A 25,858-nucleotide genomic window follows, 5' to 3' on the forward strand; every position below is an offset into this window, starting at 1 on the left:
CCTCCACTCGGGCTAGCTGTCCAGGAGCCCCACCTCCCAGCCTGACTGTCCCTGTGGTCAGCTGGGACCATGTTTAAGGACCAAATCTGCTCTTGCACAGTCTAGGGCAGTAGAAGGCCTTGGACTAGGTGCCAGGTGTCCTGGGTTCTTATCCCAACTGGGTCCTGTGTAGGCCTCTTCTGCTTGCTATGTGTCTAACAAGGAAGTTGTACTAGGTGAGGCTCTAGGTGTACTTCTAACTTGGCCATTCAGCATTTCCGTGTGTTTACAGGGAATTTGTGAAGCTCCTCTCTGAATGAGAAACCTGCCCCCCGCCCAAAAGGCAAAGCTAAGACGATAACCCAGAGTTCACCCAGACACAAGGTTCCTCATAAATAGACTCAGCCTCTCTGAATCTCCTTCCTCATCTGTCAAATGGCGATGGCAATTAAACCCATCTCACAGGGCTGTGAAGATTCATCAAGATGACAGTGGTTGTAAAACCCTTACCACACAGAAAGCCTCCTTAGGGAAAACCAGGACTCCCTGACCAGCAAAGTTTGCCAGGTACTGTATGGGGGCTGGAGTCCTGTTTCCACTGCAAAATGGAAAAAGGCTGATGGGCACTTGGTGGGATTCACATGATCACCCCAGGCCTCAGATGGTAATGTGCTTTGTGTCTGCAGCATAAGGTCTAGCCCCAATGCCCCTGTGAGCCCTGTACAAGCGTTGGTGTGGGTGTGGTGTCCAGAGCTCTGGGCTGGAGGTGGTGGGGCAGGGGCCATGGAACCTGGTCTGCCCCAGCTGTGGTAGGGCTGGAAGGCCTCAGGTAGATCACTTTCCCTCTCTGGGCTTTGTTTCCCATCAGTGCAGTGATGGGTTGAACACAGAAATTCCTGGGTTCTGCATTTTGTTCATCCAGCGTTCCTGAAGGCCCCTTAGTCGGCAGGAAAAGTTAGGGGCTTAAAGCCTGAGCCCAAGATTCTGATGCTCTAAACCCCCTCCTGGAGACCTTCCCCCAGGGTGCAGGGGGCTCTCTCTTAGCTTCTGGAAGACAGAACCAGCCCTTCCCAGAAACGAGGCCCTGGACTGCTGCTGAGTACTCCTGAAAGGGATCTCAGTAGGGCTAGGATGCAGGGGCAGCCACATGGGGCTCCCCACTTCCCAACCCTGAACCCAGAAGGGCCCTGGGTGGGGGGGGGGAGTGGGGGAAGGGGAGAGGAGGGTAAGGACAAGGAGGACTTTTTGCTTCTTTTCATGCAGAGAAAAACAGACTCTTTCTCTTCTTGACTGCAGCTGACCTGATGCTTAAGCTTGGAGCGAAAGGCAGGATCCATCCTCCAGCTTCCTCAGGAGGAGAAAGATCAAAGGTAGGAGAGCTGGGTCTGAGAACTGAACTTGACCGTGCACCAACATCAGTTTAAGCCACTTCCCCTATGTCTACAAGCCCAGTTGGCCTGGCAGCTAGGGGTGGGAGCAGGACTGAGTGCTGTTGCCCCTAACAAACCCTGCTCCCTCTCCCAGAGAGACCCTGGGTCCCAGACAGTGCCCCTGGCCCAAATCACCTTTCCCCTCCAGGCCTTGTATATGGTTCCCACTGCTTACACTGCTCTTCCCCCTTTGTCTGCCTAGAAACTCCACTCACCCTTCAAGACCTTGCTAAAGCATCACTTCCTCCAGGAAGCCCTCCCTGCTCTCCCAGCCGAGTCAGCAGAATCCACAGAACATGCAGGTGGGTCAGGCTGGCCTCGGCATTCCTCACAACCCCATTGTAATGGTTTGTTTCCAGCTCCCTGACTAGATGGGGACCTCCCTGAGGGCAGGCCCTGGGTCTCATTCATCCCCAGGGGCCTGTGGAATCATTGAGTGAAGCGCTTGGCCTGTGCCCACGTCCACTGGGAGCTCCAGGATCTTTACCAAACTCCTGGCTCTCAGGTCAACTTTTTTCCACCCACCCAGTCATGCCGGAGATGAACAGATGTAGTCAGACCCTCCGTTTGGGAATGAACTTTCTTCAGAGCCCTGTCTTGCCGCTGCCCAAACTCTCCTCCTACTACTGCCCCTCTCCCTGATGGCACCCCCTCTCTCTCAGCCTGGGGTCCCCTGCAACTCACTGCTGACCTCTAGTAGGGTCCTTGTCTTCTGGACCGCCCCAGCTACTTCCTCCAGGTGGGTGCTGAGGCCAGGGTCCTCTTCTTCCACGTCTGGCCCTCTCAGGCCCCAGGGGGCCGAAAGCAGGCCCAGCTCTCTGCCCCCGCTGTCCCTCGGAGGGGCTGGGCCTTCCATGGCCTCTAAACGGGGGCTGTAGTGGCTCTGTGTCCAAGCAGGCGTCCTGGATCTCCCCAAACTTGGGGGCGAGGCCCTTAGTGGCAGCTGAGGAAGCCCAGGGCCAGGCCTGTGCTGGGCCGGGCAGGGGTGGGTGCAGTGGGCAGGTGGGGTGGGTCAGTCGCTGAGCACGGCCCCCGGGAGCTCGTTGGTGAGCGTGTGCCAGCGCTCGATCCGCTTGTCCTTGTTCTTCAGGCAATCAAACCAGTGCTTCAGGCGCTCGCCCTTGGCATTGATGCCCAGAACCACGCCGCCTGCAGAGGGGAGCCAAGAGGCAGCCGGGACACGGTGACCTCTGACTCTCAGGGTCTCTCTGGAACCAGTACCCCCTGGCACCCCTCCCAGACTTTGTGCTCCAAGGCCAGAGTCTCCTCCCTGCCCACCCGCTCTGAGGGTGGACCGTGGTCTGACTATCATACTCTTGGAGCCCCCAGCCCCCACTCCCCCAATCAGGGCCCAGGGATCCTGCTCTTCCTTTACCCAGGACCAGAGCAGTACCTGCGGAGCAGCACAGTGGCTTGTGTTGGTGCCAGGGCGGCTCCACTGTGCACAGCCACCAAGCCCATCAGAAATTTGGGGCCACAATGGCTCAGAGTCCAGCCTGAGGGGCTGGCCATCACCTCTTGCCCCTGCTCCACCACAGACTGCTGTGTGACTCGGCCAGGCCTCTTTCCCTCTCTGGGCCTCTTTCTCTGTCAGATGGGGTCAGGCTGGATCATGTCTATGACCCCAACTTTCCCCACAGGCCAGGAAGGCAGGACTGTGGCCTGATTCAGGGCCCCTGCCCTTTGCTGAACCCAGGCTGGGCATGTTGCTAAAGAACATTCCCATCGTGTCCTCTCACCGATGAAATCGTTGGATTTTCCAATGTCATAATCCCAAACGGTGATCTCCAGGGTCTTCTTGGCCAGGTCCCCGTGCTTAATCTCATAACAGAATTCCTGGTGGCCAGAAGGGGAGTGTCAGGGCCAATGACACGGCCTGTAAAGTCGGCCGGTGGCCAGTGCACAGCAGTGGATGATAATGGATTCTCACCCATCTCACCCACTTCCAGATCCTCGGGGTCCCCTTCCCTCTGACCCACCTGCCCCTTTATCACTGAAGCTGCTTTTCTCAGGATCCTCAAGAGTCTCCTTATTGCAAGTCAGCGCACACGTGGCGGCCTTGGCGTGCTTGACCTCTCTTGGGTCTGACTCTGCTGACCACCCCCTTTGTGGAACCCTCTCTCCCACCAGCTTCCAGGATCCTTCAACATCCGGTGTCCCCCTGGCGGCACCTCCTCGGCCTTCTCTGCCTGCACCCGAGTCACTCAGGCCCTCTCAGAGGCTCCCCTCCCTCATCTCGTTCCTCGGAGCACCTCTCCAGCTGCACCCACCCCCTGGGCTGAGGACCTGGGTATCTATCTGCGCCCACCTTCCTGGGGCCACTCACATCCTCACACCACCCCCTCCACATGGCTACATCCCATCAATTCAATCCTCCAAAGAGTTTTCCAGGCCTCTCCTCACTTCTGTCTGCACCACCTTGGCCTGGTTCAGCCTGGCCTCACTTCTCCCACCAGTCCTCCTACCCCACGGCTGGGGGCTCTCCTGTCAGTCCCTCCCCAACCTCCAGCTCCCACAGTGACCCTTGAAAAACCCAGTCCTTCCGGGGTCCCCTGTCCTGAGGGAGAGTGAGTGGCTCAGGGCTTCACCAGCCTCTCATACCTCGTTGAACTCTGGGTTTAGGGTTTTCTTCTTTACCGCTGTCTTATGTTTGGATTTCTTGTCCACATCTGGCTTCAGGTATCTGGAATTATAACCAATCAATAGGCAGAGGGTGAGAAGACACTCTGAGTACACATGGAGCCAGCAGGGCTTGGAAGAGAGAGATTCCCAGGCCTCCCGTTCATCCTAACCATCGGATGTCCCCAGCACTACTCTGTGACAAAGGTGAGCGGTCAGTGCAGTGGGAGAAGCAAGTGGGTCCTTCATCACCTGGACCTCTGTTCACAGCCCATTCCTGACGTCACAGAGCCCCTCCATCCCCTAGGAAAGAGGATTTTATTTCTGGAAGTCTAATTTTCACAGCTCACATTTCCCACCAGAAAAACATTTTTAGCAAAGTTGGTCCCTTGCTAGAGCTCTTCTTTTTGTAATAGCAGATTATGGAGATAGAATTCACACACTATAAAATTCATCTTTCTCAAGTGTATAACGCAGCAGTTTTTAGCATAGTAGCTGGGTTGTACAACCATTGCCGCTACCTCACTGGAGCTTTGAGGAAGGAAAAAAGGTCTCTTGGGCAGTGACAGCAGTGCTTCCTGAAGGGAAAGAGGGAAGCCCTGCTTGCAGGCCAGCTCCCTCCACGGGCATCAATCAGCTCCTTAGACTTTGATGCAGAACAGCAGTCTTCATCTGGGGCTCAGAAAGGTGGAGGGACTCACCCAAGGTCACACAGCTGCTCAGCACAGGGATGGTGCTCAGAAGCCAGGCCCTCTCCTTTGCGAAGCTTCTTACCCTGTCCCTGCATGGACACTAGTGACAATTGCCCTGCTCCTGCTGACAGGACATCTGTCTCACCCACCACCAGCTTCCTGGTACACAACTTGATGCCTGGCACTGGGTGGGATCAGTGAACATAGAAAGTGGCACCTCATTATTGCTTTTCTGTGCACTTTTTAAAAAAGTTGTGATTGTTATTACATAAGAAATACTGGTTCATTATAGAAACACGAGAAAATATGTATTAACAGAAGTTGGGGGTGGAGAGAGAAATGAATACACAGGTCTGCACAAAAACCTGTTCTTTAGCAGCTTTATACAGCCATCAGAAATTGGGACGACCTGACGGACGACTACTTGGCAGTGCAGACCTACAGACCGAGCTCCGGCCTCAGGCACCACGCAGCTGGCTCCCCAGAGCGTTAGGTTATATAGGAGTTGCCTTTGTAAGTCAGTCTGGAAAAGGCAAAACTGTCGCAACAGAAAACAAATCAATGGTTGACTGGGGCCAGGGGACCTTTCTCCGCTGATGGTATCTGGGTCTTAACCATGGTGGTGGTGACAAGCTTGTATACGTCAGTCAGTCACACTTCAAAAGGGGAGAAACCTACTGGATATAAATTATACCTCAATAAAGATGACTATTTAAACAGGTTGGGGGGTTCCCTTAAATCCTCACCCAGCGATGGTGAATTTCTGCATTCCTTACAAGCTTCCATGCACTTCTTGACTTGTCTTTGCCTGTTTTACTTTGGGGGCGAGGAGGAGGGATGGGGGCGGTCCTGCACAGTGGGAGTGTCTCCCAGTCCTGCCTCCGGAAGGTCCTGAAGGGACGCTGTCCCAGGCTCCCTCAGCGCTGCACAGCCAGTGTCCATCTAGTGATCCTCACGAGGCCCCAGCTAGGGGTCATCCCCTGTCCTGCCCCCAGGCCTTTGTCTATGCTGTCTCCCTGCCTGGAGTCCCTTCTCGCCTCACCTCACCACTGCAGGGGAGCTTCCCGAGGGAGTGTGGCCTGTGTGGGCGAGAAGTGCACCCTGGCCACGCTCCAGGGGCCCGCCCATGGCTGCTCACCCTCCCTAGCAATCAGCATTTCCTCCTGCCTTGGCCACCAGGGCTCATGGAGCCTCCCTACCAGTGCCACCGCTGGTCCCTTCTGCGCAGCGACTGCTGCTCACCTGAGGCCCCTAGAAGACAGCAGAGGGCTGGAGAAGGAAGGGGTTGCCTAGGGCAGCACAGCAAGTTGCTTTGCGCTTTCTCAGTGCCCCTGGGTGTGAGATGGAGATGGTAACAAGTACTGCACAGGGCTGCCGGGGGGCTTCAAAGAGGCCTGGCACAGCCCTGGCACCCAGCAATTACTCGGTATGTGTTAGTGATGATTGTTAACCATCATGAGACCCTGAAGAACTGGACTTGGGGTCAGCTTCCAGCCTGGGGAAACTGAGGTAGCTGTCATCTGGGGTGAAGTTTATAGAGATGATAAGGGTGCCGACAAAAGACCTTGGCCCATCTAGCTTTGCCCCTCAGCATCCCCCACCTGGCACTTCCATGTAGCTCTCTTCTCGGGGCCCCAGATGCTCTGCTCGGAATCTTACCTGTGCCTTTATTTCCCCTACTTTCAGCAAAGAGAAGGCCCATGGTCCATGAAGGGGCCTTTCAGAGATAGGGAGCTCTGAGGAGGCCTGAGCAGCAGCCCGTGCAACTCACCCAGGGAATTTCAATCAGATGTAGGGGTTTCTAAGCTGCTGGGGCCTCCCTCTGATACAGGGGGACACCCACAGAGCTGTCTGTCTGAAAGGCCCACGGCTGGAGGGTGGGCCCAGCAACTACCACACCTGTGGCAGGGGAAGCCCCAGGCACGGTGGACAGGCCCTGCCGGGGCTACCTCTCCCTGGCTGTGGGAGGTGGCTGGACCCTCTGTTGTACCAGGTGAGACCCTATTTTCTGGATAACCCAGCATGAGACCCTGGAATTCCTATCAACTTGGCAGGTGGGAACTGAGCCCAATTTAGAAATTTCACACCAGCCTTCCCTTGTGGCACAGTGGTTAAGAATCTGCCTGCCAATGCAGGGGACACGGCTTCGAGCCCTGGTCTAGGAAGATCCCACATGCCGCGGAGCAACTAAGCCTGTGCGCCACAACTACTGAGCCTGCACACCTAGAGCCCGTGCTCCACAACAAGAGAAGCCACCGCAGTGAGAAGCCTGTGCACTGCAACAAAGAGTAGCCTCTGCTCGCCGCAACTAGAGAAAGCCCAGCACGCAGCAACGAAGACCCAATGCAGCCAAAAATAAATAAAATAAAAATTAGAAAAAAAACCTCTAGCATCACAGTTACAGGGGGAGGCACCGTCCTCCCTCCCCAGACACAATCACTACAGTATCACACTGGTGCCCCCCACTACAGTTTGCTTTGGGCTCAGCATAGCTCTGGTCACGTTCATTCACCTGGTCCTCATTTATTCACTTCAACCACATAGTACTCCACTGTACACAGATGCCACATTTTATTAATCTGCTGATGAACACTAGGCTACTTCCATCTTATCGCTATCACAAGCAATGCCGCAAAAGCAGCTTTACGCCAGGGCCTGGGTCTCTAGGACACAGACCTGGAAGGGAAATGATGCGGCCACGGCATACGCATCTTTCTAGGTTACCGAGTATCACTTCCCTCCACTGTTTTTAAGAGTCTAATTGTCTTCTGAGCTATTACAGCATTTCCGTTCCCAGTGGTCTCTGATCCACTGGAAATCACTGTCTTGCTAAGGGTTGAAGTTGGGGCCCAACATTGTTTTTTGAGCAGAAAACCAGTGGTCCTTGTGATGGCCTCTGTCACCTGGGCCTCCTTACTCTCCCCTGAGGCCAGAACCATCCCTGCTTCTTAACTATCTTAAACCCTCTGTCCCTTTCCCTGAGCAGAAACACCTCCTTTCTGCTGAGCCAAATTCCTCCCCAAGTCCCACCCTTCAAGACAACCTCACTACATCCATCTTTTGTTTGTGGAGCGCAGCGAAGCACAGATGGTGGTCACCAAAACACAGGCTTTATCCCTCTCCAAACGGGATTTATCCCTCACCAGCTCCTGCCTGAGCTAGGATCACAGCCTGTCCTGACCCAGGTTCACGGCTCTGGGGCCCCGAGTTAAGTCTCTCCCCAGTGCTACCAGAAGCCCCACCTGGCAGGGCTTGGTGGACCCCTATCTGTGTCTGTGGTACCATAGAGCACTGCCCACATGTGCCCAGCCCTAAGTCCTGATGGAGTCCCTTCACTGGATCTCCTGGCCTCCTGTCCTCCAACCTGCACACAGCCTTTCCTGGGCCCCACGACCACAGAGAGACCTGAACCAAACATCAGGAGATAACTGCTCTCTATCTGCGTGACTGGGCTGCCACTCAACTGCTATGGACGTCAGTTTCCTCATCTGAGAAATAGGTTTGGCCAGATTCAACCCACAGAGTTGCCCAGGGAGCATAGAAGAGTATGACCTCGTGGGCACAGCACCCCCGGTGCTTCACACAACTACCTGCCACACGGACTACTGATCTCGATGCATAGACCTCCCAGTCCCTGGAGGTGAGAAAGTGAGGAAGGAGGCGGCTGGCCTGGGCCGCACACTCACGTTTTCACGTAGGGATCCGAGTAGCCGTTGGCGTCCATGGCAGCCAGGTGTGCGCAGCGCACAATGCCGACCAGCAGGCCCTGCTTCTGCGAACTGTACTTGAGGGAGATGAGGATGCGGCCCCGCTCCTCCAGGGACTTGTCTTCTGTCTTGTCCACCTGTGGGGCAGGTGGGCGGTCACTCAGCTGTCCTTGCCTGCTCCCACCTCTCCTGCAGCCACGGGCCCAGGCCAAACGGAGCCCAGTGGGTGGTGAGGGGTCACCCTGTCCCTAGCTCCCTGGAAGGTGCTTCTTGGAGCTTCTTAGGCACATTCCCAACCCCAGGGGGAGCTAGGAGGCAGGTGGGGTGTGGCCTAGGCCTGCCCTGTCTAGCGCCTGCCTCGGATCAGACCTCAACTCTAGGCCTCACTGTGTGGCCTCCCCACCCCAGCCAGTCCACTGAGACCATTCCTCACCCTCCTGAGACCACCTGTTTCTACCTTCCAGTTGCTACTCACCTGGAACCCCTTTCCTTTACCCTCTGTCCACCCAGCCTGAGCCCTATGACCCCCAAAGGCCCCTCCTAGGTTTCTCTGCCAGGCTCCTCTTGCACTCGGTCCCTCTGCTCTTGACTGTTCGCTGCCTGGCACTAAAATGGCAGCTTACGTGGGCCCTCATGGGCAGGGGCCATGCTTGCACCTCTCTGGAGATGGGGCTCCTGTTAGGTGAAGGAAGGACTACCTTCCCCAACTCCCACACCCAGAGCAGACATGGCTAGCTGATGACTGCATTCACCCTGAGCTCAAATGCAGCCTCAGTATCTTCTCAACACAGCGCTCAGGCAGCCTGTACCCGTGGCTCAGAGGAGGCGGGTGAGATTTAACTACCTGCCACTCGGGCCTGGGGCTTTGTGTATATGATAGCCCCACTAAACCATGGCTCTTGTGGCAGTTGTGATGTGTGAAAATTAAACAGTATAAATGAGCCAGGATATTTTCAGCTGTTTTTTTAGGGTAGGATATACTTTGGATTGTTTCACATGAAGACCATTGAACTGGGCATCGTTCAGTATTTACGGAGAACGAATAGGGTTTATTTTACAAGGCTAAGTAAAATCTAAAAGGTATCATCAAAATTAAACTTTACTGCCGATTGATTATCCTGAACTGCACCCTTGTCATTGTGGGTCCCTGAACTGGACCAATGAGATCCTAGCAAATTCAAGCAAGGCTAAGCAAGTCCCTGACCACACCTGGTGCACAAGCATGCATGCTTTCACGCACCTCCCCGTGCATAAAACAGGTGCTCACACATACATTCCACGCTCACACACGATTCACACACCACACAGGTGTTTGTTTACGTCAGGGATCAAAACTCAGAAACACAACTCCAGCAGGAGTTGGTGTTGCCTTTTATAAGTGACATATATCATTTGGAGAAACTGGGTCACCTATGGTTAGTGACTAATAATAAAATTAAAAAGGTTATCTCCATCACACTAATATCTATGAGTGGGAGAGAATGTGATAATGGAATACAATTTGCTCAACTTATGCAAAAAGACAGAGCTGGGTTTCTGGGAGGGAGGTCTGACCTCAGGTCACTTGTTCCAGGCCAGGCCGCACTAAGCATGTGTCTCAGGGCCCTGTGGAGGAGGGGTACAGGCACTCGGGGGACAGCCGCTGGACTCTGTCCTCTTGAGCTTTCCCATTGCCCAGACCTCTGGTAGGGTATCGTCCTGGGGAGGGGACTGTGCCCTGAACACCATGCAGTCCCTGAAGGCATAGGTTTCTTAGGGTCCCGGGCCTTGGACCTCTTGGCCAACCCCTCCCGGCCCTTCTGAACTGGGTGAAGGGAGGCCTGGGGAGGGGAAGGAACGGGGAGGGGAAGGGGGAGGGGGAAGTTGCTCAGAGACTCTGGGAGGGCTCAGCTGCTGCCGACGACCAGGGGGCAAAATTGGTTTTGACGTTTTCAGACAATTGCAATTTCTAGGAAAGAATGATTTTCTGTCTCCTCTGGGTATCTCACAGGCACCTCACGCCTAACGTGTTCCAGCTGCGCTCCGAGCACCCCCAGCCGCTCCTCCCATGGTCCTCCGCATCCCAGTTAATGACCCTTCATCCTCCCAGGTGCTCGGGCCCCAGGCCTGAGGATGCTGATCTTCAGCCCTCCTCCTGCCTCCACTGCTGCCCCGCCTAGGCCTGAGTCCTGCTCCTCCCTCCACCCTGCTGGTCTACCCACCCTGGCCTTCCACTCCCTCCCACTCTGAGGAGCCTGTTAAAATGTCCTCAGATGCCTTGGCCCCTGCCTAGCACCCTCCTGTGGCCCATCTCACTCAGGGATAAGGCCAGGGTCCTCCCAGCCTCCCCAACCCCCAACCTCTGCTCTCAGCTCCCAGGACCCGCCCCCCCCGCTCGCTCCGCCCCTCTCATTTGACCTCTTGCCTGGGCCTCCCACAGGCTGGGCGCTTTTCCATACAGGGCTTTGCACCTGCTGTTCCCTCTGCCTGGAATATTCCCTGCTCGCCGAGTGAGCCCTGCCAGAGCACCCGTCTAACCCATTGACCCCTCTCATGCTTTCTTTCTCGGCCCTGATCCCTGCTGAACAGACTGTTTGGGTCGTTTATTTCATTTTTGGTCTGTCTCCCACCCAAACTTCATGAGGGCAGGGAGATTTATCTGTCTCCCCAGCACCTGCACTTGTGCCAGGCACATAATAGGTGCTCAATAAATGCTCCTGGCCCTGCGCTCACGGCAGGGTGGGCCCTGGACGGCTGCAGAGCCCACGACTGGAGGTTGTGGCCCACTCACCGGCAGCTGCTTCTCCAGGCAGATGCTGAACGTCTTGGTGTGGTTGGGCTTCAGCTTCTTGAGGGGCACCCGCGTCTCCCCGATGAGCTCGTTGTGGCGGAATTTGTCCTCGTCACACACGGAGATACTGGAGGGCAAAGGGGCCTCTCAATTTGCTTCCAAAGTCAGTGCGGATTTGCAGGCGGTGGGCTGGGGGGTGTGGGGAGGGCCTGCCCTGTGGACGAGGCTGGGTGGGGTGGGGGAGCCGGCGGGCCGGGGTCTCACCCACCGCAGGGTCTTTCGGATCATGTCTTCGTCTGTGATCCCGTAGTAAGTGAGGGTCTCGTTCCACGTGGGGTTCAGAGTGTTTCGGAGAGTTTTCGTTCTGAGCTTATTTGCCTGGAGAGAGCAAAAATGATCCTCTGAGTGTCAAAGAGGGTGACGGGCAATGTAATGGCCCCAAACACATCCCAATCCCCCAGATCCCGTGCATAAGCGCTCTTCCCTGGCAAAGGGGGACTAACGCTGTTGTTAATCAGCTGACTTTAACATAGGCCGACTGGGGACTTCCCTGGCGATCCAGCGGTTAAGATGCTGCACTTCCAATACAGGGGGTTTATCTGGATGATGTGGGTGGGCCATGTCCCACGTCATCACAGGGCCCTTAAAAGTAGAAGAGGGAGGCGAGAGAAGAGTCCAAAGGAGCATGACAAGGGGAGAAAGTCAGAGAGGCGACACTGGCTTTGAAGATGGAGGAAGGGGCCACGAGCCAAAGGGGGTGCCTCTAGACGCTGGAAAGGAATGGGAAATAGCTTCTCCCCTCGAGCCTCCAGAATGGAACGCAGCCCTGCTGACACGTGATTGTAGCGCAGCGGGACCTATGTCGGACTCGCACCCTGCAGAACCGGAAGGTATATGAGATTTGTGGTGTCGTAACCCACCCAGTTGGTGGTCATTTGTTAGTGCAGCCCTAGGAAACTAGAACAGGAGAATCCTGCCTCCCAGGTGCGTGCCCAGGTGTGTGGCGGGGGGAGGGTGTCTGCAGGAGGTGTGGTCTGGGCGGCTGGGAAGCCTGGCTTAGACCTAGATTCTCTCCCTCAGCCTCCTCGCCTTCGCGCAGGCTGGCCCCTGCTGGGAAGGCACCTCTCCTGGAGGACGCCTGGGGGCTGCCTCCCCTCCTTCCTCAGTGCTTCCAGAGAGCTTGGTTCTCAGACTCCTTACCTGCCTTGCCCCCTTCAGACCCTGACTTCAGTAGCCGATTCCCTTTGATGTCTGCCACAAACCGGCCCAGCCTTTGAGGTCAGACAGCCCTGGGTTCAAATCCCAGCTCCACCACTTACATAAGCTCTGTGGAGCCCAGTGGGTTACTGACCCTTTCTGAGGGTCAGGCTCCGGGGCGTAACACCACATCTCTCTCAGCCTGGTTTTTACGACCTTCTCTATAAGGTGCTCTATGAAACTGCCCTACAAAGGAATCTATCCTATAGGGGGTCCCTAGGATTCAGCAGCCAGGTACTGCCGACTTGAGGTCCCAGGAGTCTAGAGACGCATGGTCACTGAGCCCCCGAGTTGGGCCCCTTCCACTGGTCACATGGCCTTCACAGCCCTGGGGGTCCCCCCTGCAGCATGAGGACAGAGAGGCCTGGAGTGGGGAGTCTGCTCCTCCAGGTGTAGTGGGAGGTCCACTGCCCTTTCTCCCGCAGCCCTGCCTTCCCTTCTGGGATGGCGCCCCTGGGCCAGGGGGAGCCTGGGCCCCAAAGTTAACTCAGGCGCCAGCAGCCTGTGGCTCCTTAGCCCAGGGTGGCCACCTGGGGGTGGGACCCCCCAGTTGGTCTGCAATTGTCCTGAGCAGTGGTGGGGGAGGCCCTCTGCCCAGGGGGTTGCCCCCGCTGCTGATTCTTCCTCTCTATCAGGTCACTCCAGGGCCAGGAAGGAACTCCCCAACTTTGGCTTCTAAGAAGGGGCCAGGACAAGAACACCAGCCACTGGGCTCCGCTGCTCATGCTCCTGTGTCCTGTGTCCCCTGTCCCTCTGCCTCCGCCCAGGTCTCTACTTGGAAACAAAGCTGCTGGACTCCAGTTGAGTCCCCCCTAGCATGGGGTCTGCCCTACTCACCCCTTGAGATATCTGTGGGCTAGGGAAGGACCCAATTCTGAAAAGATGTGACCTTCCCTCCCATGACATTACAAATAAAACTACACTGAACTGTAAGACGTATGAAAGGAAGTCTCATCAAGTTCTGATCTTCTAGTGCTGAAGGCCACCTTGATGCTTTTCATAGAGAATTAAAAAAAATTTTTTTCCCTCTCCTTTCATAGATGCACCTGTTGGGCTGGTCTGCTTGTCAGGTCATCTGGTACCGGAACAAGGGTTCTGTAGTCAAATAATTTGGGCAGTTGCTGACTACTCCAGCCCCCTTGTGGGGCATCACAGAGCAGCCCATCAACACATTAAAGGCTCTGGTAAGTCCTGCAGTAAAGAAACCTGTTTAACAATGTTTCCCAGTGTTATCTGGCCACAGAACCCTTTGTTTACACACAGTATTAAGGTCCAGCTGAGAGTGTTTCTTATAAAACGCTGGCCTAGAAAGTCTCCCAGGGAGTTTCCCCAACTCAGTAGGCAGGTGGTGCTGACTCAAGGTCCCTGGGAGGCCTAGAGGGTGTGGGGGTGACTGGGTGCTCTGGGTGGAAGTGGAGTGAACCCCTCAACTTGCTTGGGCTCTGAGTGGGTGTGGGAGCTGTGGGCCTCCCTGGGTGCCCCAAGCCCAGCCTGGGCCCCAGTTACGACAGGCAGGCCCCTTACCTTACTGGCTCCTGGCAGCAGGTGCAGCTTGACATAGGGGTCTGCCAGCCCATTGTGGTCCATTGGCTTCAGGCCCTGAGCAGAGGAGAATGGCAAAGGGTGTAACTGGGGGCTTGGGGACACAGCTGCCAAGGCCTCCAGGCACCTGGGTCAGCAGGCATCCCTGCCCCCTGGGCCTCCTGGCTGGGTCCATTCACGACCCTCTTCACAGAAGCAATCCTGCCCCACACCCCCAGAATGGGGGGTGGCGAGGAAGGCTCCATGCTGGTGCGATCTCCCCCCCACCCCCCGCCGCCCCAAACGTCTGGCCCTGGGCAGGCGACACGGGGTGCCTTTGTCAGATCAGCCTCTTTCTGTTTTCCTTATCTTGGAGGCCAAGTGACTCACTTTCTCTGAATGAGGCTCTCGTTCTCCTGCTGTGGTCAGGCCTTTCCTTCCTCCCGATCCCCCTTCTCCCTGCTCCCCATGCACTGCGACTTCCCTCACAGACCCTAGGCCCTTGTGACCCTCTGTCTGCTCATCCACACGCTTCCCTCTGCGGCCACGGGAAAACGTTCTGTGTCCTGGAGACCAGGCTCAAGTTCTCTCTGGCTTTGCCACAGCCCCCTGCCAGTCTGTGTCCCCAGAGGCCACACAGGCTGGCCGGCCATGGAGGGTCCCTCCACAAGGTGGCACCCCTCACTCACTCAACCACCAGTCAAGTGTGCACAGCCAAGGAACTCACGGAACCATAAACAGACAGGGGCCTAGCTGACCTCACGCTCCCGGGACGGCACACGGGGATGGAGGAAGGCTGCTGGGGCACGTGTGGGGTAGAGATGGCAACCTCACAACCTCATTCAAAGATGAGCTGCAAGTTGGCTGCTCATGACCAGCCCACCTCCCCCACTTCCCAGGGGAGCTGAGGCTCTTCTCCCCCCTCCCCACCTTGGTTTGGAGGAGCTCCCAGGTAGGGGCTGAGATCTGAGGTGGGGTCTTCCAACTTCCAACCAGCACTGCTCCACTACTGGGAAGGGGCCCACGGGTTTTAGAGCCAGGCTGGCCGGGGTTCAGGTCTCAGCTCCTGCCCTTATCAGCTGGGTAAGTGGATGACTTCATCTGCCTCCTGAGCCTCAGCTTTATCATCTGTAAAATGGGTTAATAGTCCCCACATCTCAGGGTTGTTGGGGGAGCTGAGGAGGCAATGCTGACACGGGGCCTGCTGGTGGGGCATTTGCTTCCCCCTTCCCCTAAATGCCGGGCCCCTTGGAAGATGCCGGAGAAGCGGCTGAGGGTGGAGGCATCTGAGCTGTGCCGGGAGCTACCTGGGCTCCAGCTCTGCCCTGCTCCGTGGGGCCGGCTCCAGGAGGAGGCTTAGCCGGGTGGCCCTGCATGCACCGTGGCAGAGAGGCAGACCTTCCCAACACAGGCCTGTCATCCCACCTCTCACCCTTTCGCACAAAAGTGGAACTTTCCAGTTCTGCTGTGGATATGAGTGCCCGTATGTGCGTGCGTGCGTGCGTGTGTGTGGTGCGGGGTGGGGGTGTCTGCCGCCAGGCCCTGTCCTGCAGGACAGGATTAGGTACTGAGCACTCACTCATTTAATGCTCACAACCACCACATAGGTGGGGATGATTAACCCTATTTTACAGATGAGCAAACTGAGGCAGCTGTGCTCACCTAGAGGGAGGGTGGCTCACCTAGAGGGAGGGTCCAGTGCTGGGGCATCTGGCATCCTCCCAGAGGATGCCTGTCGGCCTCAGCCTTCCTACCCCCTGGGGCTCCTCCCCACACCCCACACCCCAGCCCAGCCCCAGCTCCTCCGATGCCTGCACCGCCCCCTCCCCTGCAGAACTGGATCTAAGCAGAGGATGAACTGGAGAATGTGGGAGCGACCATGGCTCGGGGTCCTCCCATCCCCCATCTCCAATGCATTGAGTGATACAAACCCAAGTGGACACACGCGTGTGCACACACATACACACACACACACCCAGTACACCCACATAGCCCCTCTAGAGCCTGGGTAGGGAAGGTGGGGCACATAGCACAGGAGGGGCCTGGAGTCTGGGTGGGGAGGAGAAGGGACGGCTCTGGCCAGAGCAGCCTGGCAGCCAGTGCCCATTCCCAGTCCCCAGGCCTGGACAAGCTCTACACAGCTGGGTGGAGGGAGCGGGGAAGGGGTCTGCCGGGGCCGTGCACCCTGCCCTCCACCTCGGCACAGCCGGGGTTATCACATTCCCAGCTCTGTACCTAGGGCAGGTCTGGAGCCCTTTCGAGGAGGGCAGGGAGGAAGGCAGGGCGTGCCCTGTGTCACAGCCCGAGCAGCTCCCAGAGGAGAAGGCAGGGGCGGGGGTGGTGCTGGCCCAACGGGGACACTGCTCACCCCTGCCACGGCGGCCCAGCCACGGCGGCCCAGGCCGGGTGGGGCACAGCCGGGGCCGAACCAGGCAGCCTGCCCCTCGGGGTGAGCAGAGCCACGGGCAGGGCGGGAGGAGGGGCGGAGGAGCTCGCGGGTTGCGGTGCTGGTGGTGCGGGGCTGGGCGCGGGCAGCGATGCCGGAAGCTCCTCGCTCTGAGCCGGGCCCAGGCCCTTCCACTGCTCTACCGGGAGGTCTACCAGGCCGCACGGCTGCCCTTACCTTGCGGGAGAGCATCAATTTGGGCACCTTCCTCCCAGGGGGAGCGTCGCGGTGTGGGGACGAAGGGAACAGCGTAGCTGAGAACAGAGCTGACAGGGGCCAGCCCGGGGCAGGACCAGCGTGGGGTTTACAGACGCCCACGCCTCCACCCAGAGAGCAAGCTCAGGCCGGTGCGACCAGAGACTAATCCCCCGCCTGGCGTGGCGTCAGCGTCCAGAGCCTCCTCGGGGAGTCCGGAGGCACCCAAGTCCAAGCCTTCCTCTTGGCCTGCAGGACAGGCCTGTCACCTCCCCGCCCGGCCTTCCCTCCTTCGACAGCTCCCCAGCTCTGGGGCCTCTGTCTCCTGAAAGCTGCCCCCCACCCCCGTTCTCTCCGGCTTCTCTGTTCTACTCTTTCCCCTGAAAGCCTCGCCCTAGGGGAGGCAGCTTCACCTCAGGAGCAGCTGAGATGACTGAAGCCAGAACTCCCTCCCCGCCCTCTGCGCACAGGTGGGGCCTACCTTGGCCTTGCTGATGGTGCAGTGGAGAGCGTTGTTCTCCTGGTCGTAGAGCAGGCTGAAGTCCAGCGTGCCCAGGGCGGCTGCAGACAGGGAGGGCTCAGGTCACGCCGGGCCCACACGGCGGAGAAGCGTCAGCCACCCCTGCGCGGCCGGACGGGGTGCCACGGTGACCGTGCTGACTGCCACCAGCAGAGCACCTGCTGCATACTGACCCCCCCCCAACCCTGGAAAGGAGGCTCGGGGGCGGGGGGGTTAGGCCCGTCACCTCCAGACACCGCGAGCGGTGAACTGAGAGTCAAAGCCGGGCAGTGGGCCCCTGACGCCTGCGCCGTGCCTCGCGGCCCGTGGCTGGTCCAGGGTGGGGCCACGTGTGCTGCGCGCTCAGCTAAAGGGGTTCCTGTCCTCCTGCTGCAACCACCGGCCAGGGCTCTAGACCCCAGCTCCCCCTGCCTCTTAACTGTCCCGGGGTGTGCGAGAAGGCAGAGGGGTCAGGCTCTGCAGCACTGCAGGCCCCGGCCCGGCCCGGCCGACTGGCTGGCCCACTCACCACCCCCCAGCAGCACTTGGGGTTGCGGCTCCCTCGTCTCCCTGGTCCCTCGGGAGTCCTGGGCAGGGTGTGAGGAGCGAGCTGGGCCCGCATGCTGCTACCCCCAGCCTCTGAAATACAGTGAGTGATTCCCGAGGGCGGGGAAGAGGGCGCAGCAGTGATTGGATGCAGCTGCCGCCCTCGGGCGTGATCACACTCGGCAGCTGTGGCTTTTCTCACCGACATGGTTCCCGGCCTGAAGGCTGGGATTGTGGGTCGGAGCAGACCTCAGGGGCAAATCTCTCCCCTGCGAGGTACACATTCACAGCATGTCTTCAGAAGCCCAGATCCTCCTTGCAGGCTGCTGGGCTGGTCAACTGGCATCTCATTCATTCATTCATTCATTCATTCATTCATTACCAAGTGTTTACAATATGCCAGACTCCGGGAACGAAGGTATCAATAAGACAGGGTTCCTGCCCAGAGGAAAGCACAGCTTAATGGGAGGAACAGATGAAAAGGGTTGGTCAGAACAAAGCCTAGTGGGCCAGGACTGATGGAGGGCTCAGGGGGGATGCCTGGCCTGGATGTGAACTGGGGCCATCAGGAAAGGCTTCCTGGAGGAAGTGACGCTTCACCTGAGCCATGCAAGACGAGCAGGGCTTGGCCAGTGCACCTTGGGGCTGGGGGAAGGGGCATTCCAACCACAGGCCAACCCAGAGGGTGGGGGGCGGAGTGGTTGGAGTGATGCTCTGGGGGAGGCCAGGGATGCCCAGTGTGGGTCTAGAGCAAACCACAGCCTGCTGGCCGAGCCCAGCCACTACTTGTCTTGCACCCCAGCTTCTAACACAGGGTCAGGCACACAGCTCAGTGTCTCTGTCATTGTCTCGCGGGGGCACCCGTAGGGTGCGAGACCTGCCCTCTGACGTCTGACCCTGGGTTCATATCCTGGCTCTGCACTTCCTTGCTGTGTGACCTTAGACAGTGTATCTAGCCTCAGTGTGCCTCAGTTTCCTCATCTGCAAAATGGAGACACAACAGCATCCACCTCATGGCATTGTGCTTTAACACCATGCCTGGGGTACAGAAAGTACTCAGTAGACAATTATAGAAAGAGCAGATCCATTTAGGTGATTCTTCTAGATAACTGTACTTGCCCCTCTGAGACACTTTCTGGAATGAACTCATTCCGAATTGGATCACTCCCCTCCCAGCCTTCGTGAGCAGAATACACAAATGATCACACTTTTCGGAATAACCTGAGTCATTGCTATGACTACGGTTACTGTTCTGTGTGTCAGAGTCCCAGCCCAGACACAGAAGGGCATGTGAGATGATTCCTCCACCGAGGGATCCCAGGTGGCCACTCTTTTTTGAGGTTTTCTTCATTTTTTCCGCCTCCTCCTTTGCCATCAGTTTGAAAATCCCGTTAGAGTACTTGCCCCTGGAAGCACAAACAGCTCTCTCTCCTATTCACTAGTTACTTGTTTCTTCTATGAAACCAGGTGAGAATACTTGTTAAAATTGTGTCTAAACTAAAAGTCAATAGGCCATGGGACTTCCCTGGTGGTGCAGTGGTTAAGAATCCGCCTGCCAATGCAGGGGACACGGGTTCGATCCCTGGTCCGGGAAGATACCACATGCCGCGGAGCAGCTAAGCCCGTGCGCCACAACTACGGAGCCTGCGCTCTAGAGCCTGTGAGCCACAACTACTGAGCCTGCACACCACAACCACTGAAGCCCACACGCCTAGAGCCCGTGCTCTGCAACGAGAGGCTACCGAAATGAGAAACCCGTGCACCGCAACGAAGAGTAGCCCCCGCTCACCGCAACTAGAGAAAAGCCCGCGTGCAGCAACGAAGACCCAACGCAGCCAAAAAAAAAAAAAAAAAAAAGTCAATAGGCCTTGAGTGGAGCCTAAAGTCCTTTTCCCTGAGCAGAGCATGCGTGCTTTAGTCCAGGTGTATCTGGCCTTTCGCTGCCTGTATCTTAGCTCCCCTCTGTGCGGGTAAGCAGGTGAGGTGCTGTAAGAGAGTGATCTATCACCACGTCTGTAACAACCAACAGCCATGGGCCCAAGCTTCTCCAGGCCCAGGCTTTTGTAATAATAGTCTCTAAAGCTCTTGGCTTTGCGCGACAGTAAATCAGTCTGCTGTTCCCTTCAGACCTAACCTGTGGCTTGTGCCCCCCAGACATTAGCCTCCTGAGGGCAGGGACCATGCCTCGGCCACACCTCTGACACCAGCAAAGAGCAGATGTTCAATCCACACGGCCAGTCCATCCAAACCAACTCATTCTCCAGCTTCGCATGGGAGCAGAGATGTGGTGTGATGCTCATCTATTAAAACAACACAGTCCACGATCTCTGCCCGGTTCCCAATTCCAGAGAAGGACAAGCCAGCAGACAGAGCCCCCACTGGGAAATTCAGCTCCAGGCGGGGAGAGGGGTCCCTACCACTGGCTCTACAGACATCCGTGTTTAAGGAAGGCCCAATGCTGCTCAGTGAAACCAACACCGGACCGGTATTCGCTTCCCAGGAAGGAACAGCAAGCCCAGTGCTGCCCCAGGATGGGATTGATGAATTTCTTTGAACTCCAATGCAAGTTTTATAAGAAATAATAGTTTATAAATAGAAGCTCAGTCACCATTTTTAGAGACTTGCCGGTGGTGGAGCTCTCTGAGAGGGCTCATCGCCCAAAGTCTTTATTTCCTATTTGGAGAAATGAGGCTCAGAGAGGGGAGGTGATTTGGTCAGGGTGGCACAGCAGAGCTGGAAGCAGAATCCAAGCCTCTTCACTTCCATCCTGATAGCTCCTGCCTTAAAGCTTAGTGGCTTCCAAAAATTTTTTTCTGTTGCTTTGTTTAGCTGAACTCTTGAGAGGGTGCAACGGAGAAACGAAAGAGAGAGAATAACAGAATTGCTCTTGGGGTGTGGGGAGCGGGAAGGGCTCAGCCACCACCCTGGAGGAGCCTCTGAGTTGAAAACCCCCCGGGCTTGTGCAGGCCAGGCGGGCCCCGAGGGCAGGTGAAGGTGCTTGTCTGTGTGAGCCACAGGGTCCTGTCCTCCAGCCACTCAGATCACACCTCCTGGCTGAAGTTAACAGCCTTGGATAAATAATGAGGCTTGGTCACTAATGGGCCTTTGAGAGTTGTCACCAGCTTGTTGATAATTATAGAGCTTTAATGGGGCTAATTCAGAGAAAATCAAGCTCCAGCCCCTGTCAGTTCCTCTAAGGCAGCACATCCCTCTGCTCTGCTGACGGAGACTGACAGCATCATTTTGACCTTGGTTTGCACCTGGACTTTCCTCACCTGTACACCCTTGGGAGTAGGAAACCAGCCCTGGTTTTGTTTTGTTTTTTTAAGAAAAATGTCAGCCTCTGAAATAGTTTAAAAACAACAACAACAAAACCATGGCAAGAACCACAGAAAATGATCAAGCCTGCGTCGAAAGCATTTCATAGTTGGGGAAACTGAGGCACTGACCAGGCGCTGCAGGGGGTACAAAGAGGAATGAGCCACACATCATATAGCCCTGCTTCTCGGGAGCTCAGAGGCAGAGGGTTAGGACTTTTATAAACCTATTAATTCCCCTGCTTTACATTGTTCAAAAATTTTCCACTGCCACCTGGACTCGGTTCAACCTCCTTGGTGTGGCATTCAAGGCCCTTTGTGATATGGCCGCTTCGGCCTCATCATCAGAGGCCTTTGCCCCTTGCTCCAGCCACTGGACTCTTCCTCCTTCCACTAAGCCAGGCTGCGTCCTCCCTCCTCCCAGCCTCAGAGCACCCTCTCTGTGGGGGAACTCTGTGCAAGCCAGTGCTTCCCATTTGGGTTCCCGACTCCCTGTCCTCACTGCTGGGCTGCTTGTGTGTCATGGTTTCCATGAACTAACTCCCTGACGGCAGAGATCATGTCTCAGGCATTCTGGAACCTCCACACTCAGCAGAGTGCCCGACACCTAGTTGGTCTTATAAGGTTACATGCATAGAAATACGGTCCGGGTAGAATATGACTTGGCTCCAAGGAAAGGGAATCACAGCCAGTGGGCAGAGGGAAATTATTCGAGCTGAGGGACTTCTGGGCAGGCCTAACAGCGATTCTTCCCCTCCATCCTTGCTCCAGGCCTCTGTGGGGATCAGTCCTGACCTAGCCCAGGGTGAATCATGCAGGGGCAGGTGTAAGCATGGGCAAGAGATGTAATTCTGGCCAACGAGACAGAAGGACAGATCTCCTGGGGACTTCTGGGAGAGGCTTCCTCACTTTTAAACTGAGACATGGGAGAGGAAACTGATCCTTATCAAATTTAGGATCTTACTGTTACATGTGATGTCTGGACCTGCAGCAGCCACCTTGAACCATGAGGGAGGTCAGCCTAAGAGGAAAAGGGCATGGCCATGAGGAAAGATAGAACCATCACCACTGATGCTGCTGATGAGCAGCTGCATGAATCTACCCCAGTGCCACATGACCTCGACACTCCTCACTGTTTAAGGCACTCTGAATTATTTTCTGTTACCTATAACCCCCAAATACCCTAGTCATTACAGCTTTGAAGAATGGACTGTTTCCACAGGTGGAGATTGGGTGGGAGGGCATCTCAGGCAGGGGAGCAGCACATGCGGAGGGTGGGACATAGGACCCATCAGGAGGGCAGCAAGCAGCGGAGTCCAGCTTAGCCAGGCTGCACTGTGGACCACTGGGAGGGGAGGGGCACTGGGGGGACACTTCTAACTATAACATTTCTGCATCTTCTCCCCATCAGCGCTCCTCTATTAGATCAATTTGGAACCTGTCAATTTTGTGCTTATGCCTTGAGGTGAATTAATAAAGGATGGGCTTTAAAGAGAAGGAACAAAAGGCCGAATAAATAAACAGCACTTCACTCTTGGCCTTGGACAACAGAGCAACCGTCCTAATTTCTTTTTGTTAGAACAGACATAATCCAATAATTAGGGCAGCAAATAGCATAACCCTGGCTAAAGCTGTAATGAACCATCTGGCTTGAATCATTTAGGCTTATTGTGGGGATCTGGTTGTCAGAGCTGAGACGGGGGTAAAGCCTGGAGTATTGGGCAGAGAGCAGTTCTACCCCGGAACCTGGTCCCCCCATGGGCAGGAGCCAAGATTTCTGTGCTCCCATGGTGGGATGTTTGTTCGGCCACTGAGGGGGTCTAAGCCCAGGGTGGCTGCCCCTTGAAGGGAATGAGGGGGCCAAGCTGGCCCTGGCTCAGCCACACACCGTCCTCCTTGGCTCTTTTCAGCAGAGTGCCCTGGTGACATGGGTGTGGCCAGCCCATGGTTCAGGCTGGCAAGGCTGTGTCAGACCTTGTACCGCTGACCTCAAGTGCGTCTGTCCCCTGGCAGGACAAGGAGCTCTCTGGGTCCGGGGCCCCAGCCCTGTTCCCTCTCTGCTGCTAGGAGAGTGTTCTGTGAAGACTGCTGAGTGGATGGACTGAAGATGGGGCGCTTTCAGGTCCCCTCCTTGCCTGTGGGTTCAGGGACAGCCAAAAGAAGCAACCAGATTTCTCACCTCTTAGCCGTATGTCATCAGAGGGCCCTGGGTGGCACCAGGAGGGCCTGAAGCTCAGGCAGAAGCCCTGCCCTGCTCGCTTGCTCCCTTGGCATAGCGGGAAAGATGCTGGAAATGGGAACAAGTTCCTCACCCCTTCTTCTGGAGCTGGCTGAAGATTCAGGACATGCAAAGGGGTGACCTGAGTCTCAGTTAGGGCCTGCCCAAAGGCACAGCAAGTGAGGGGGTGCACCTTGCCCAGGATGCCAGGAGCTGGGGGTGGTGGTGAAGATTAAGGGCACAGCCCAGAGGGCAATAGACTCTCCCGACCCAGTTTCCCCAGGCCGGCAGGAAAGTGGACGGAGAGGACTGCTCCCCATCCCCATGCCCAGAGAGCAGGGCCTCATTATGCCAGACTTTGGCCAGAGGGCTGTGGTCCAGGCCCGAGAAAGTGCAGAGCAGGCAGCTTCCCAGCACAGGCCCGGCTCCGAGCGACCCACGGTCTGACAGGCCTCCTCCCACTTGCACCTCCTGGGCCTCCCTAGGTAGGGTGATGAGAGGTCGGGCCCCACCTCTTCCCGCAGTGGTCACCCCCACTGTCAGCCTCCAGAGGCACATTTTATTCTGGGGGAAACTCCAGACCCCCAACCTGAGGCCCATGTGGGCATTCAAGCCAGACGCAGCCACCCTCGCTGCGCTGCGCGGGGGATGGGACCCGGGGAGCCTGGGGGAAGTCGGCGAGCGACCCCTGCCCCGGGAAAGGTCCACCTCCCAGGCAATGCCGGCGTCTGACTAGGGTTTTCCACCTCTGAGAGTGACGCGGCTGGGGCTACAGCTGGGCTGGGGGCCTGGCGAGCAGCGCTGCCCCATCCCCACCCCAGTCCCGCGTAAACCCCTCCCGCACCGCCCGGCGACCTCTTCGTTCTCGGTTTCCCCTCCAGTCCCTGCGCGGGCACCCTCAGAGCCCAGAAAGGCGCCAGGAGCGCCAGCCGGCCGGGCCTCGGCCCCGGAGGCCCCGGGAGCCCTGGTGCTTGCCTACTCCCTGGGGCTCGGGGCTCAGCCCCGGAGGAGGAGGCGCGGGCTGGGGTGGGGGACCCTTCCCGGCCGGGGAAGCGGGTGTAACAGGTGGGCGAAGGTCGGCGGCCCGGTCGAGCGCAGCGGCGGGACCAACGGACGCGGGAGGAGGAACTACCAAGGTTTCTCCAAAGGACAAGCGGCCCCGCGGTCCCCTGGCCCTCGGCCCCCACGCCAGCCAAGCCGCCGCGCTCTGCGGCCGCCGGCCCCACCAGGGAGGCCGCCCGGCCCGGACCCCGGGCGCCCTCTGCCTCTCGCCCAGCCCGACCCTCGGCCGAGGGGCCGGTCCGCCGCGGGCTCAGGAGAGGGGAGCGACCGCGCGGTCGGCAGCAACTGGTGTCTCCCCGGGGCGCAGTTCCGCCCTGCCTGGGAACAAAAGCCGCCGCCCGCGCCGGGGCTCCCAGCGGGCGGGCCGAGAGGGGGCGCGGCGCGGGCTCCGGGGAGCTGGGCCCCGGAAATGGGACACCCCCGGGGGGCCCCCAAACTTCCCACCTCTCCGATCTTCTCGGGGGCTGTGTCGGGGCTGTGTGTGCCGGGCGCGCGGAGAGCGCACATCGCGGCCGGGGGTAGCGACACAGCGAGGGGTGTGCCGGGGGAACCGAGATCGCGGGGGATCCGAGGGCGGGCGAGGTCGGGAGCGCGAGCAGCCGCGCAGGGGCGGGGGCGAGAAGCCGGCGGGTGGGAAACTTACTGCAGTCGTCGGACTCGTAGCCGTCGGCGTCCGGCTCGTCCTCGGGCAGCTTGGCAGGCGGTCGCGCCGTGCTGCGGCCGGGGCCGGGGCCGGGGCTGGCGCCATAGGCTCCAAACAGCTGGTCGACATCCTCGTCGTCGTCGCGGGCGCCGTCGGAGGGGCTGCGGCGGCCCGCGCTGGCCGCGGCCGGGCGCGCGGGGGCGTCCGGGGGTGCAGCGGCGCGGGGCCCGGCGTCCGGCGGCAGGCCCCGCGGGAAGCGGGGGAAGTAGTCGGAGATCTGCTTGATGGGCCGGATGGGGCCGGGGCACACGTCGATGGCCATATGCTCCTGGATGCTGATGGTCGCCTTCTCCCCGCGCCGCCGGAGGGTCATGCAGGCAGAGCGGCCCCGCCCGGGCGCGGCCCGGCCAGACTCGGCGCGGCCCCGGCCCGGGGGCGTTTCAGCAGGCCCGGCTGGGAGCGGCGGGGGCTGCGGGCATCGCCGGCGGCACCCCCGGACGGCCCTGACGCGGCTGCTGCCTGCTCGGCGGCGGCCGGTGCGAGTGAGTGCCAAGGGCCGGCAGGCAGGGGGCGGGCCCAGCCCGCGTCACCGGCAGCCGCCGAGCAGTGCGAGAGTGCGGGCGGCGAGGGCGGCGCGGCGCGGAGCGAGCTGAGCGGCGCCGCACTCACTCGCACTCACACCGGCGCGCACGCTGGCCCGGGACCCCGCGCGCGCACAATCGGCGGGCAGGGCCACCGGGCGCCTTCCACTCACGCACCGCAGGACGGGCGGGGAGCTGAGCAGGGACCCGCACCTTCCCGCGCGTGCCCGCACTTTCTGGGCTCCGTTCACACAGGACACATACCGGTGTGCAAGGACACTCCCAGCGCACAGAAACGTGTGCAGACCTGGGCGGAAGCTCCCACTGCTCCCACCTGCAGGACACACGTACCCGTACAGAGTTGCCTGAGGCGGCG

The 25,858-nt window shown here is 58.1% G+C and overlaps 1 protein-coding gene across 1 annotated transcript; it reads right to left on the reverse strand.

The window, feature by feature from the left end:
- Positions 1-2,421: 2,421 nt before the first annotated feature.
- On the reverse strand, positions 2,422-25,274 carry DOC2B (double C2 domain beta; the record flags this gene model as incomplete). Its single annotated transcript, XM_079726096.1, has 9 exons — positions 2,422-2,558; positions 3,149-3,245; positions 4,011-4,092; positions 8,407-8,564; positions 11,198-11,324; positions 11,466-11,575; positions 13,979-14,053; positions 17,098-17,177; positions 24,902-25,274. The coding sequence occupies 9 exons, from the start codon at positions 25,272-25,274 to the stop codon at positions 2,422-2,424; spliced, it is 1,239 nt and encodes a 412-aa protein (XP_079582222.1).
- Positions 25,275-25,858: the final 584 nt, after the last annotated feature.

Source organism: Hyperoodon ampullatus (assembly GCF_949752795.1).
Source record: "Hyperoodon ampullatus genome assembly, chromosome: 19".
NCBI classification, from domain to species: Eukaryota; Metazoa; Chordata; class Mammalia; order Artiodactyla; family Ziphiidae; genus Hyperoodon; species Hyperoodon ampullatus.